Consider the following 16,228-nt stretch of genomic DNA (forward strand, 5'->3'; position numbering starts at 1 on the left):
CATTACATTCTTACTGTGTATAGGTATTGTGATAAGGGACCTTTACCTAAAACACATGGTTCGGGGGTATAAAGAACTTCAAAGAAATGTTAACCATCCATCTTCTAGCCAGGACAGTGGTGGGGGGTGTATGAGGGGTGGATAGGGCTGGATCTTACTCCAGGTAGCACAGACCACAAGGCAGGGGTAGAACCTGGACAGGGAGCTGCCCCAAACATCTACACAATATGGGCGGTTTAGGGACTCCAGTTCACCTAGCTGCATGTCTTAGGACTGCACGAGGTAGCTGGATCACCCAGAAAAAGCCCACGCAACACGGAAAGAGCATGCAAACTCACACACAGAACAGAGGTGGGATTCGAACCAACAACCTGAAGGTGTGTGGAAATAAATACGTTCAAGGTGTATTCATGTAAATTATATTACATTATTTTGTTGTACTGCCTTTGTAAACTTGATGAAGGAATGCATATCTGGATAGATATGCACCCCATTGTATTACCAAATAAGCCTGCAGGTAGCAAATTACTTGAGGGGATATGAATAATGTAGCAGTACATGTTTACTTAATGCATTAATTAACCAGCAACTATGTATTTTTAAGACCTTATCCCAAGCTTGTTCTCCATTAATCAATCATGACAGTTCAAGTATTTCATAGGGAAACCTATATTAGTTCATGATTTTTCTCTTGAGTGGTAAGAAATTTTTGCCCCAGTGGTCTTACCATCATTAACTTATTAGTTAACTATTAGTGCCTGAATGAAATGCATGAAGTGTCATGATTTATTAATGATGAATGAACATGGGATCAGTACATAACTAACACTTAGTTACTGGTTAATTAATGTATTAAGTATGTACTTCCACATTATTCATATCCTCTCAAGTAAAGTGTGGCCTCTTTGAAATTTCACAAATTAGATGTAAAATTGTGTTGAGATTTTACTCTCAGCACCACTGTTTGTACTGACTCCTGAACAATAGCATTTGCGTTACGAGCATCAACCAGGCTTTTTGTAGGATTTCTTACACTTTATATTTTATTCATATTTTAATGGGGAGTAATGGTCTTCTCTCTGATTAAGTTTTAAGTGGTTGCTAAAACCCATCAGTCAATTTTCTGACCTGAGCGTCATTAACAGCAGGCAGACGTAGCCAACACTGACGTAATGGGGCCTTTTATATTGATTCCCATATTTAAGGGATAAAAAGAGAGTGTTTTGGGAGCAATAGCACTTCTCACTGCTACATTTGGGTTCAATTTTGTTTTCATTCCCACGTCGGAGCACCATAAATGTCTGGTATAATAAAAGAGGGCTCTTTGTCTCCAGGGACACGACTGCTTTCAGTGTTTGGGATCAATCCATGAGCTTTTTAAAAATTATTGTCTTGACAATCGGAATTCCAGTCCTGCACGAGGCTAAATTGCATTAGCATGACCATGGCAATGTGCTTTTGACCGTTGTGTGGAACATTATGGATAAATAGTGTCAAATTCAGAAAGCGGCAGGGGGCCTATTTCATAGTATATGAGCTCACGCTCTCGGAACAACTCAGTGCGTCAACAACGAAGCGAGGACAGCCGGGTGATAACTGGTCCAGGCAGACATGACCATGTAGCTGATGCTACCCGAGATGGAGAATATGACCAGTGCTCGATTTGTAAATCAGAAGGTGCTGGAACATGCAGGGCATATCAGAGCGGAGAGGTACCATGGCGAGCTCAGGTCCCGGAATGCGCATAAAACACTGTTCTGAACACATGCCATGAATTTAAGAATAAATCTAAACTAATAAAGGATGCAAAATTGTGTGAAAATTGGTCTTTAAATTAAAATACATACTTATTTTTAAATTTTATTTTATTATTTTTGTTCTGTCTTTTGTTTTTTTTTTTACAAGAGAGCTGCCAGGGTCGTGCAAATAAGTACCGGAATGCAGACAGTCAAAACTCATTCTGGCAGGATCTGTTGCAAAGTATGTACTGGATGTGACTATGCTGCTGATGTTACTGGAGATGGGGAACACGGTATAGCTGGATTACTGACTGGATTACTGGGAAAATCCATGCAGATGGAGAACATTGTCCAGTTAGCCAACCAGCTGCTCCAAGGTGTACAAAACTAAATGCTTCCTGGGGCAGATTCAGGTCAAGGCTCCATGACACTATCACTAGCTCTTCCAGCAACAGAGGCCTGATGAGACCCCCGGTACCCATAATGCACAGCTGCATTTATCAGGCATCGTGGTCTGCGCATGACGTATGATGTATTACCCAACATCTCCTGCTCTCTAGACCTCAGCAGAGCCTTTATCGTAAGCGCCAATTGATTAGTGGAAGAATTTAGGAATTGATAAATGAGGTAAAGCCTGAAAGAATGCAGACTGTAGAGGAGGCGGGACCAACCAAACAAAGGTCTGGGTTCCGCCTTCTCTAGTTGCTTGGACCCACCTCCTCTACAATATGATTTGTTATCTCTCTGAACCAATCATTTTTCTTTCTGCCCTCAGAACATTTTTATGTAAGTAAAATTCCCACAAAAGAGTAACATTAAAGATATTAAAATAAAGATAGATAACCGTGACCAAAATTTTTTCTACTACTATTTTTCTACTCCTATGCAACTGATGCATATGACATACAGCCTATTAATCATCGAAGAGCTTATTAATGTACCTGGTGACAAAGTGTTTGCCTTTTTGGTGAAAAAATAGAATATCAGATCACTTTGACACTTTGTATGTTTAGCAAAACGAGGCTGTAATGACAGCTCATTTACACCCAAATTTCACCTGCCAATGAATGATTAATTGAACGCCAATAATGACAGCAAGGAATAATGCAGTCATTTGTTTTTCATTGCCCAGTAACAATAATCTTTATGGGGTAGTGGGGAGATTGGGGGGCACTTTGGCCTCACACCTCTCAGAGTATGGCTTTGATTCTCAGCCTGGCTGTTCAAGTGTGTGTGTGTGGAGTATGTTTTTATGACATTGTGGGGACAAATTTTCAGGTTCCCAGAAAGATCTGTGAATGCAATCAAAAAACTAAAAATGCCCAAAATCTTGTATTTTGTTTGGTTATTTATGGCTAAGGTTTGGGCTGGGTAGAAGTTATGGTTGTCATGTTGGGATTAGAGTTTTCCCCATAGAAATGAATAGAAAGTCCACACAAAGATATAATTACAAACCTGTGTGTGTGTGTGTGTGTGTGTAGTTTGCCTGTTATTTTGTGAAATTCTGGAGTCCAAAGCCTAGTGCTTTAGTTGGGTCATCAATTCATATAGCCGAAAACATTCTGATATTGAACGCAAATTCTGCCCGAAAATCTTCTGGCGAATTTTCCCAGTAAAATGCACATTTTGTCATGAATGGCAGGTCTGCTTTAATGATAATTACTAAGAGAACAATTTGGCAAACTGCAATTAACTTATAGCCTGATACAAGCGAATGTCATTCACTCATGAACATTTTGTTGGTGGTTTACGACCAGCTCATTGGCTACGCAGTCTTTCTGGTGAAAACAAACCACATTCTCAACTGTATGCAGTGGTTCCACTTCTTAAATGAACAGTATCTCAGTAAGATTAATCTTATTCTTTTTCAAATAACTTATTCAGTACTAATCAGGTTGAACCCATATCATATTAGCTTACATTTCAAAATAGATAAATAATAAATGTCTGTTGTTGTAAACCTACCTGCAAACAAAGATCTTTGTTTTTAAAGTATATACCTTTTGACCATATTTATGGTACTGCTTTGCCGTGATAAGCACATATGTACTGTCAGGCAGTAGGTGAAATGCTGACAGGAAAAAAAGTAATCACACTGTGGTTTTGTAACTGTGGTTAAAGGATAATGTGCAAGGACAGCCAAACAAACATATAAACAAACAAACAAATAAATATAGATTGGTCTAAGCATGTTTCTCTAGAAATTTCTCAACTGTTCAAATAAAACATATGATGTATAGTTACATAATCCATACATAATGTATTTGTGACTCTGACTGTCTAGGGAGGGTGAAGGACCTATAATTCATAACAGTATTAATGCATTCTTTCATTAGAATTGATGTTTCTGCTCAACTCTATTCATTTTTTGTTTGTTCTACTGATTTTTTAACCCAGTGTTCTACCATATGCATTCATGATTTGTACACTCCTGAATTTAAGTTAATTTGATATGCTCTGAGTGTGTTCATTTAGAAACCGTTGTGAAAGTTACGGTATTGATAATGGTACTGGTATTGAATTTTTTTAGCGATACGTGGCCCTTGTTACACTACATTATACCTGCTTGAAACAATGACTTCTATTACATTTTAGTGTTTGTACGTAACTGGTGACCTGAGGTAGGTCAAAGTAATGTTTGCATTATTGCCAATATATTTCTTGTGCTATTACCATCAGTGTCCAAAGTTTATACAGTAATGCATTCTACAGCGAGCACAAGATGATGTATTTTGTGCACCCGAGCACCGTCAGCCAAGTGATTCCATTTTCATCTCCACTATGTTTTTGTCTGTGCCGGCCAGCTTTGATGCTGTAAGCTACAATGAACTGTTTGGCCTGAAAAAAGTGATTACTTTAACAGAGTATAACACAGGACTGGTGCAGAATGGGCTTTAGGTTGCATTAATATCAGTTTACCTCAACCGGTTTTAGCATTTCCAATGTTCCCCAGTTCACAATTAAGCCTGGTATGAGGTTTATGCATATATTCATCTTCCACATCTGCCTGGAATTGTTACTGAACCTGGAGCCAAGCTCCAGAAACCCAGGACATAAGACAGGGAAGCTACAGTATGTTGTCTTGAGCATATCATGAGACGAACCCATACACATAATGCTCAGAAAACTTGAAGGTAGAAGGTTGAAGGAAGACAAGCCACAACTGGGTGGATCGATGCAAATATCACAACAATGATCATGCCACTGGGAATCCTGAAGCCCCATCAAGACATTCTGGAGGGATGATGTCTGTATGGTTGCCCATAGTTACTGTGAACTAGATGGCAACAAAAATATACACACACATATATATTTGGACATCTTGTGCAAGAACTTCCCTGCCCATCAATACATAATGAATCATTCTTCAATTGTTTCTGGACAACAAAGCCATTACAGCGACTGAAGTGATTAACATAGAACTGATATTACCCTACTTTTGCTGGAGCGAGCCAAGAAAAATAAAATCCTACATGTTAATCTCTCCATGCTAAAGAAAAGTTCACTGGAACACAATATCCGAAACCGCAGAAAACGGGAAAAAACACAACGTCAGCCTGACCAAGTACTTTGTGGTTCAGGGAATGATGGAAATGGCCACTGCACTGATGAATTGTGGGAAAGGGGAATTTTGGTGTCTTTTTGGACTGGGAGATGAGCTGAGCCACGCCATTAGCTGATGCGGCCTGGAGCTCAAGGTGCCCCTGCAGATGTGGGAGACGTTCTGAATGGGCGGAATGGTGCCGGAACTCCTGTACACAGTCCACTCAGGGGCAATTCCTCCTGCTGTCTGCGGAGATAAGGCAGACCCAGTTCTGGCCAGGCGTATAAGAATAGACCTGATAAGGCAATTTACAGGGCTGAAGTAAAAGGGGAACTAAACCAGTGTAGAACTGGGAGTCCATTGTTCAGGAAAAGCAGCTGCACCTCACATACCTGACATCCCCCCCCCCCCACAACCACCAAAGCAGACCACCAGAGAATAGTCATCCATCATGCATTAAGAAGGTTTAAACAATACAATGCATGCTAGATAGAAATTATAAATCCATGTCAGGAAGACATGTACAGTAATATTTTCATGCATAAAGATATTGACAAGAAAGTGTGTTAATCCAGTTATTTAATGATATACTTAGCAAGGAAAGAATTTTTCAGTTACATATATGTACATTGACCAAGTCTGTGAATAATATGTATTCCAGAATTACTTATAAATAGGTTGTATTCTGATCTTCATCTGAAACTCAACAACAGAACTGAAAATAGAATAAAAAATAACCCCAAACGAAAAATGAAGGGCTTGGTAGGACAAAAACCCTCAGGGCCAGTTGCCCTATTAAAAGGTCAGATATTTCCAACAATAAGAGAAGTGTGAGATTGAGTGACACTGATCTGCTGGGCAGTCTGCTCGTCATGACACATTTCTGGCAATGAAACATGTTTCGAATGTAAAGAAGAGTTGATGCTTATGAACCTGGAAAGTTTACAAAATAATCTATAAACACCGTGGCCACCATCATTCTGTAGACCGGTAGTCACATGTGCAGACGTAGAAATTAGTGTCATTATTGCCGGTTTGTTGGCTGCCCGGCAAAAATGAATCCAAGACGGAAATTCCGATGTTACAACCAAGCTACCACCATATAGAACTCTCTTGCTTTGGTTGACATTAATGTGTCCACCATAAACAAGCGGGATATGCTTTTGAGTAAGGTTGCTCTCCAAAAACAACATTACTCCACGCCTTCAGCTTGTTGAAGGACACCTGGATTATCCAGATGTACTGTATGCTGGATCGGATGAGTTTATTTGGCACGAAAGAGAAATGTTATGTTTAGTGAAAACAAAATAGTGCATTCCAGTGTAAAAACCTCATCCTGAAATTAATCCAGGATTAATGAGTTTGAAACTGAAAATCATTGCTGCTGAAGTGGGTAACACTACTGCTAAAAGTTCACGGATGGTTTTCAAGAGACAGCCAATGAGGGGTCAACGTGTTTGTACGTTACCAGTCAAACGTTTTCACACCCCACAGCTATTTACCACTTTTCCATCTATTTCAAAAACTGCAGGTTTTTAAAATTCTTGTTAAGCATTGGACAGTTGAGTCAGCAACTATAAATGAATAAAAAGCAAATAAAACAAGTTTCTTTTATAACATGCAAAGAGTAAGTAACAGGGCATGTCTGACATCCTATTAACTGGTTGTATGGTGATGATATGGTCAAATTCTAGGCTGTCCTTTAACTTTGCTTTACTTTGAGGAATCAGATATCACGTTTTCTTGCTAATAAAGGTACTCAAATGGTGAACATCATGTAAATTTATGTGTTAGCAAAGAATATTGAGTGTATTTTTAGTAACTGTTAAGTAAGTAACATGTAAAAATGTAGAAAACCTCAGTGTGTGCAAAAAAATGTTGACTGGTAGTGTATGTCTTATCTTACTTTACGTATCATTGGGACTTAGATGAACATTAGAGCAGATTTTGCAAGCAAGTACCCGGCTCATCCTAAAGGGTTCACGCACTTTCACCACTTTGCCTGTGCTTCTGTTATCAGACTTTGCCTTCAAGTAGAAAGCTGTATAAATCCTTACATATGGGAGCGTCTCACATTGAAGTACCACAGCAGCGAAACGGCACGGGGCATTATTCAGAAACATGGCCTTACTTATCGCCGTGATCTCTGGCTGCATATCTGCATCACTTTCACGTTCACGTGCATCTTGGACCGCGGGGATGCTGTGTTTGCCAAGAAGTATGCCGATGTTCCCCAGCGTGCAGCCCTGAGATAACCACTGCTTTTAATTAAATACTCCCTGGAAAACGAAGCGTGGAATCTGCTCTAAATTAAGTGCCTTTTCCAGAAGGAAATCTAGTGGTTTAACCAGATGTGTGGACAGTTTCATTAGCATACTGTAGATATTTAGGGGGATACTAACGATTTATATTAAGAAAATGAACCCAATCCACCTGTAGTCACACTGCCCCTGACTCAGCAGTATTGTTAGTATTGTTTTACTTTTAGTATTGTTGTACTACCAATACTGACATACTGTTCTTAATTACATCATACATAGCTACCTGTAGATGCAAACCAAAACTGATGTCATCATATATATAAACCAATGAAGGGCTTGGTAGGACAGACGTAACATCGTTGCTTTACACCTCAAAGGTCAAGGGTTTGAGGATACAGCATTCACCTATAGCACTTCTATAAAATGATATTTTATTACAAAGCAATATTTTTCAACAGTAATTGTGCTAAAATGAAGTTCAGGTATTAATTTTATCGAACCTTTGTTAAAATGTAAAACGTAGAAAAAACGTCTCATTAACGTTACAGTTAGAACGTTCTCGGCCAACCTTGAGAAGACTTTCACGTAACGTTGGCTAAAGTTCCGGGAACGTTCCCCGTTAGCTGGGTTGTAGCGTACCCCAGGCAGTGCAGGGCATTAGGCTGTCGTACGCCCTGAACGAGAAGCCAGTCAATCACAGGGTATAATAATAAGAATAATTAGCTGGGCAGATAGTGATCATGGTAGCAGACCGTGCCTGCTTTTGCTGTGTGGAGCAGGGCACTGCCCTCCGCCCCCAAAACACGCGCCCACGGGGCGAAGCGCGGTCAGGTCACCGGCTTGACCACAAACCCTTAGCAGGTGTGCCCACCAGGAGAGCCGGGGTCTGACGAAATCACTCCTGGAGTCTTCTTCGGCCTGTAAAGCAGCAGGCTTTGAAAACAAACACGATGTCAAGAACACAGCTAAAAGCCCTGAACTTTATCCAGAAGAGCCGTGCAGTTCGCCTGCGGCTTCTTTTTTTTGCCCGTGTCACGGGGTGCTAAGTTCACAATAGTCGTATATTGTATTTCGAGGGTTTCAGTGAAGTCTAATGGGGCCAAAAGCCCTGTGTCTTCGACGCATGCCGGGTCCTAGTGTTTCACATTCCTTTCACGATGCCACCACATCTGGTCACCGAGAAACCAGACGACGCTTGAAAAACGTGCCTGAGTCTTAAGAGGAAAAAAGAGAGCGGGTGTCACTTGATGGACAAGGACACTCTCGCCTTTCAGTAAACTTGACCTGAACTTTGCCATCTCCTGCAAAGGAGATCCTCAGCACTGTGGAAGGGAGTTGACCCTTGTACCGGCGTTAAATTCATTCACAAGATTCACTGGGGGATATCAGTTGCTCTTGATAATAGACTCTGGTGTCATAAGTCTCACATTCTTTTTTCTTAATTTTTAACTTTTTTTTTTACTTTAAACAATAACATGATACAAAAGGTACAAATGTTGGTCTTGATTTTAATACCCCCCCCCCCCCCACACACACACACACATACCCCCATCCCCTTTAATTAATTATTAACTTTTTAAAGCTTCAAAAAGTACTTGAATTAATCTGATGGCTTGGACAGCAGATCAGGAAATTTTAATGAATGATTTTTATTGCTTGTTTACACTGAGATTTTGAATAGCCCCCATTGAATGTTTTTTTAATTATTTTTATTGAATTCCCTTTGAATCATGGCCACTAGATGATTCAAGCTAGTAGCGTTCATAAGATTCATGCGTGGTGCAAAATTTCTGAGTTTGTGGGCAAAATCATATGTGCAGTTGCTTCTTTCTGAGAGAGACAATGGTGACACTGGTCCATACTGGGAGAAATCGGGTGGGACAACGAGAGTTAAAGATTGCAGATCTTCCATTACTTGAAACACCGGGTTGTTTTCTCAATGAGTTAGACGTTTACATTCCTATGAGAGAACTGATCTAAAATTACACAACTCAATTAAGATACTGTAAATAAAGACAGCTTGTACATGAGTCCATCTGGGGTCTTACAGCTGCTTACACATCCATCCACGGACCTCACATCTATCTGGACATCAAAGGAAAACGTCAGTCAGGACCTGATTTCCCAGAATTGTGTGCTTTTGTGAGGTTCATAAGCGGATTATTTTGTCCCCTCTCATTTCGGGCTTAATTCTGACTAAGGTTTCAATAAAATTCAAGTGTTGGGAAACTCCCTCTGTGGGATCTGAACCCTCAGCCTCCCATCCACCATAGACTATATCATGAACTTCTATTTACAGCTGAGTATGGAGTTTGTATTCTTTTTGTTATATATGGGTTTGTTTTTTTTCCTCTTTTGTGAAGGCTAGACAAAGTCTTATTCCTCTGAGCAGCTCCTGAAGCAACAAGTCAGTTAATAATGTTTAAAAGGACATATTTTAGCCCAAAACTATTGCGCATGCTGGATCAGTACTGACCTTAATGAGTTGTGGGTGCGACATGGACCGTTAAGCTTATAGGCAATATTAGTAGTTGGGCAGGGCTGAGTTAGTGATGTGCAGTATAGACTGTGATGTGCAGCGTAGATTGTGATGTGCAGTTTAGACTGTGATGTGCAGCATAGACTGTATGCACGGGGCTGCTTGAACAGATGCAATGCACAGGGGCAGGACTACCACACAAGCTTAAGGTCAGGCAGTTTGTAAGACGATCCTCTACAGAGTCTGAATACACATCCTCAGTACAGGGGGCATGCCCCCCCCCCCCCCACACACACACACACACACACTCTCACTCACTCACGCACTCATAGTCTGACTCGCTCACATTCCTCTCCCGGCTCTGTGTGGGGAAGGCACAGAGTCTGCTTGGAGCCCGGTGCTGCAACATTAGAGTCCCTCTCAGAGACACACCGGAGACCTTGAGGACCCGGCAGTAGGCCAATGCACACTGGTACACCATACACGCACATTTAGCTCCACATTGCTACACGCTAGTACACAGTACAGTCTGCATGCCAGTGTGTTGCCTACTGCTGAACAGGCTACAGGAAAACCTCAGCAAAATATTCAGGTTCTATCAGGTTAGAGCAGGTCACCACCGATGTAGCGATGATCCCCAGCCTCTTCATGACGCTCTCCGTGGTCTACAACTATCAGCTGGACTTGCGCCTCCATGTCACCCAGCAGGATGGACAGTAGATGCCCTGGACTGCCACCCTTCCTTACCACGCTTTGATTCCACCCTGAAGGCTTCAATACATCCGGAGGAAGTTCTCAAAGCCAGGAACGAGAAAGTTCTGCTGGACAGAGGAACCAAGGAGGACCTTGTTTGAATCTGCCCCCCCTCTCAGTTGCCACAATGCTGTGGGACAAGTTTGCCTGTCCTCTTCTGTCATTGGCCACCCTGCTGGCAGCCGGGGGATGCAATGTGGTGGAGCAGCGACGTAGCACGGATTCTAGTGCCAGCGATGTTGGCGGCGGCCCCGGAGACACCAGCCGGAAGGTCAGCCGCATCCAGCACGGCCAGTGCACTTACACCTTCATACTACCAGAGAACGATGCAGGTGTTGCCTGTCAGGACGGCCAAGCTGGGGGCCAGTACAACACCAATGCCCTGCAGAGGGATGCGCCGCTGCTGGAGCAAGAATTCTCTAGCCAGAAGATCCAGCAGCTGGAGCACGTCATGGAGAACTACACACAGTGGCTTCAGAAGGTAGGTGAAGCATGTTGGTACTCGATTCGCGCAACCAATGGCAGGAAGCTTCCAGAAGCTTCCAGGGTATTCCATACTGAAAATGAAAGCGCTTGTCTTTGTTTGGGCTTCCAGTTTTTGCTCCTAGAAGCATGACCGCAGGGATTCAGTTGTGTTGCCCAATTGGGGTGTTATGAATATTATTTTGTTCTATAAATATTATAGACCTGGAAGCCCAAGAATGTAAGATCTTTGGGCGACACAGTCGTGCTGTTTCCGAGCAAAATATCATGAAACTATGGATCAAATTTTGAAAAAGTTAAAGATGGTTGTGACAGTACAGTACTTTCTAAATGTATAAAAGGTCTAGCAGGCTCAGTGAGTTTCAAATATCAAGAAGTAAATTACATTGTCAGCAGTTTTCCATAACTTTTCGGAATAAGTATGGCGAAGTGTTTGGCACAGATCTATTCCTCTTCATAACTGGCCAATAAAATGTCAGTCAGGCAGATTCTCGTGGTGCTTTCCTTTAATAATTGGAAATTAAAAAGGTTTGTGAGAAATGTACAAGTGATCGGTCAAGGGTTAGCCCAAGATATGCTCAAAATGAAGACATTCTACAACAAATCATTTTCACACTGTGCTTTCTGTACAGCCACTGTCGAACAAAAACTATTGAATCATGAATATCCATGCTGACAAGGTACATATCAATCATTTTCAATCTTTAATTAAAATCTTTTTCGTATTGTTTTGTATCATTGGCACAAAGCAATTAGCAAGGAATATTTTACGATAGATTGTGAATATGTTTAACACTAAACATTAAAATGACATATTTGTACATAATCCAACTACTTTAAATTATAAGCATAAAGATTCTAAATAATTACATATACAGAATGACTGATGACCCATGGAGTTTTGCTTAAATAACTGTAAAAAAGTGTCATCACTTTAACCTGTGAGCTGCTTTGCACTGAACAGCTGATATCAGTCTCCTTCGAGGAATCGTAGTTTTAAACATACATTTGTGTATGTGTTGGTTCCTTTGGTGTAAATACACCATGGTTTGGTTTCTTTAAGACTTACATAGTATGGTAAATGATATTCAAAAATCCATTTTTTAATTTTAGTTTTCTGTCGAAGGATGGTTAAACGTTACACAATAAATGATTATATTTAAATATTTCACAATAAATTAAGATGGAGAAGAGAATAATTGATAGGCTTCACTGTTGATCTGTAGCATTTTAAGTTTTTCTATATCTATATCAGGCAAAAAAAGATTGAACATTGATTAGTTGAATGAATCTATAAAAATGAGCAGGACAGTCCCGGCATGCTCCCTGATCAAAGCTAACATGCTCTATTCTGTGGCGATCGGGCACGTGTGCTGGGCCTTCTGGCTTAAAGTGCTCAGAGTGACCTCTGTGACATCAGGGGCTTGCTGTACACCTCATGGCCACACATGGGGGGCGAACTGGCCAGCAGTGACAGAGGCACTAATGACACGGCCTGTGAAATTCCTCACAGCAAAGAAAAAACGAAGGCTGATAACATTCCGACTCAATCAAAGCCGGCTTCTGTTTTTGGAGTGATTACCCACCCCCAGCACAAACCCCCCCATGCAGCTAGGCACGTAGGAGGGGCCGTCTGACAAGATCAGCTCAGATAATTCATTACCACTTTAGGAAATACATCACTGAGTCACAAACCTCTCACTCCAACAAGTTTTCTTAACACTTAAAATAGGCATATTAAGGGCCTTCTGAAGGATGGTTTCATGAATTTTGGATGAATTTTGATTCAGTCATAGTTGTTGGATATATTTATATATATGTGTGTGTGTGTGTGTATAATTATTACATGTGATATACATGTTGGGGACATTTATCATGTATGCATGTATATAAAGCAGTATATATTATATTTACTGTCAGAAAATAAAACTCTAATATATGACATTTTGGGAATATATATTCATTCAGCAGAAGCTGTATGCAATTATTGTAATTATCCTTTGAGAAGCGAATGGATGCATGATTTCAGCTAAAAGGTTCAAGGTTCATTTATCCAAAGGTGTTCATTACGTACAAAATGTGGATGCTTTCATTTGTCATAGGTTAAATGTTCCATTCCCTCCTGTATGGAAACAGACCCATCTCTTGTGGTATTCCGTGAGAGATTTAGTTTCTGCCAGCGAGATTCATGATTATCTTTACGTTTGATTGCTTGGCTAACAGTTAAAACCATTTGTGGGTTGGATCTTGCATATTGTTCCGAAAATCTGACCATTACAATTCTGGAAGTTCTCAGTTACTGGACCTGATGCTGAGGTGACTGATTGGGAATCATTTTTCATTTCTATCCATGGCTGCTTTGTGGGCTGTGGTACAGAGGTTACAGTAGTGTTGTGATGAGAGAGATCCCGTAAAGGAGATATTATTCTAAAAATACATCATACTTGGAAACATACAGATTCGTTTGGAAAGAACCTGATGTCTACTCAAACATGCACGTCTGCATGCATGCATTTTATGCTGCAGATCGTATTGCTCTTGGTGCCGAATAAACTTGAGGTTCTTGTTTTTCTCTAAGCCGAACCGCAATCCCTGCTTTAAGTGATATTGAAAGGACACACAGTGAGCACAGTAGGCTATTTTAAGGGCAACTTCCTTTGTACCAAAGTTTATTTTTGCTGACGAAGTGGGCCAAAGCTAACAAATGGACCATGCGGCGCTGATACATGCGCAATTGACTGAAAATCTCTGCTTTCCTGTCTCAAAATTTTATTTTAAAAAAGGGAGATCATGATATTCAGTATTAGGCACAAAAATGTGAACATTCCATGTCTGGTAGCATAAATGCCATCATTTGTAACTTAAACTATGAAGTGCAGAGGGTGGCAAATCGGTATTTTAGACTTGGGTGGTGCTAATGAAGACGCTGGCCAGTCATCGCTGGCACCTTCACCCTGGATAATGCAGTAGGTCCATTGCTCAGTCTGTCCGGTGGTGTTATTTTATCAGGTCTGCGGAACATGAACCGCCCTGCGGTCGTGATGTTTAACAAACGCCTTTGCTGCTCTACACCGTGGCTTGGGAGCCCAAATGAATGGGGCGGCTCCTTTTTAAATCATCTGGGTTTTTCCAGTATCCTTGTAAAAGCAATATCTGGCATGTTCTCTCTTTAATTAATGACCTTTGCTTTTGCCATCCTTGCAGGATTTATTTGTTTTTAATTGCAATTACAGTTTGTATTTTGTTAAGTGCATTTGGCGTATATTCTGACCAGGGCAGCTCATGGCCCTGGGTGCCCTGTAATCTGTGCTGAATGAATTGAGCACTTCCTGTAATAAATTTAAGTTTCCACGTGCCCTAAAGCATATCCATTCTTTTAATTGTTTTTGGTTAACACTGCAGATTGTGTAATTTAATACTGCGAGTATATAACCCTGACAGAATACTTACTTACTCCATATTTACTAATGGAATAAGTGATGGCAGTTTGAATTCCCATTGCCATGTAGATTTAACCCAAGGGCAATGTCGACTCTCTCTGTTCCCTGTCACCAAAAATTAAGAGCTGCTGTCAGCATAAATGGCCTTTCTTTACATCACCGTTAAGATGGACATGCTTTTTTTTTAGCTACCTTTTCGTACATCTCCAGATAGTCTTTCCCAAACACTGTCACAGTGGCCTCCTACGCCGACCAGAACAAATCCTCCACCACCCCCACGTCCTGAGGAACATCTATCAGCTTTAATGTTCTTCTGTTCTTCACTATTCATCTGTGGTGTCATGATCCTTTAGTTAGTGAGCATGTTGCCAAAGACCTTGGTCAGGTAAAAAAACAAGCTTCAGTAAGATTCATGCTCATTGTTGGTGGGGTGGAGGGTGGGGGGGAATTCTGTTGGGGGTTTTAGTTTGGTGTATTTTTTTCTTTCTGTTAGGTTTTGGGCTACAGCTATCATTCAGTTTAAGTTCAGACATTCAGGCATCTTTTAAATAAACTTACTAAATCACACTGGGTTCCTCATAATGTTGTATTAATAAAAATATGCATTTGATTATTTTATTTGGATTTTTGCAGTGTTTTTTTTGAGCAGCGCGACAGGGTGAGTTATTTAATCACGCAGATAAGACTGATGAGCCATAGCTAAGAAAAAATCTAACGAATTAGATGGTCCACATTTTTATTGCTGTTTGAAAATAACATTATTCAGGCTGAAGTCAACAAGTTGTCAGCTTTCAAATGCAGAAAATGAACAGAAAAAAGTTAAATGTGGTTCCCTGCGTTTGGAATAGGCTCCGGATCCTCATAACCCTGCATAGGTATGGAAAACGGATGGATGGAAGTTTAATATGTCACTGAATATACAAGAGACTAGATAATAGATTCCAGATTCTTCTACATAACTAGATTCCAATGCCTTTTCAGTGTTTTTTTTTTTAACAAAACAAAAGGAGGATCAAGCTTCCCATTTTAGCTTGGTCAGGTTTACATTTTCACAGGACAAACAGCTTTTTTAGGATGCAGGAATTTGGTTAATTAGCATTTTTATTTTGAGGCATACTGTACATCAGTTTGAGAATAAAGCAAAAGAAGATATTAAGTGTAATAAATATGCATTGAAGTTGTTTACGTTCAACAGACTTGTATTCCGTGTGATCAAAACATTGTTATACAGTATAATATTTTAAATACAATATTATATGAATGTCATTTGTCATCAAGTTTTTGGAAACATTTTTATTTATTGATATTGATTATCATGCATGTGTGACATTTTGGTGTAAAATTATTTGTCATCGAAGACCATTTACTAAACATTTCCATTTAATGACATTATTGTATTTTTAAGGATTTGTTTCACTCCCACATTAGTCTCGTTAAAATTTCTATCATAAAAATTGTTTCTTGAAGACTGATTCATGGTTGTTTATAGACTGATTCATGCAGCCCAGAAACTCTGTCAACATTGTCAA

General features: G+C 40.3%; 1 protein-coding gene across 1 annotated transcript in view; it reads left to right on the top strand.

Moving 5' to 3' along the window:
* The first annotated feature begins 10,353 nt into the window (after window positions 1-10,353).
* The window catches only part of angpt1 (angiopoietin 1), a 50,330-nt gene continuing 44,455 nt past the window's right edge, over window positions 10,354-16,228 (top strand). The window contains exon 1 of the mRNA XM_023812055.2: window positions 10,354-11,257. Coding sequence (XP_023667823.2) covers window positions 10,904-11,257 — 354 coding nt within the window. The 5' untranslated portion in view covers window positions 10,354-10,903. The remainder of the gene's footprint in view (window positions 11,258-16,228) is intronic.

The sequence above is a fragment of the Paramormyrops kingsleyae genome, chromosome 23 (assembly GCF_048594095.1).
Source record: "Paramormyrops kingsleyae isolate MSU_618 chromosome 23, PKINGS_0.4, whole genome shotgun sequence".
Classification (NCBI taxonomy): domain Eukaryota; kingdom Metazoa; phylum Chordata; class Actinopteri; order Osteoglossiformes; family Mormyridae; genus Paramormyrops; species Paramormyrops kingsleyae.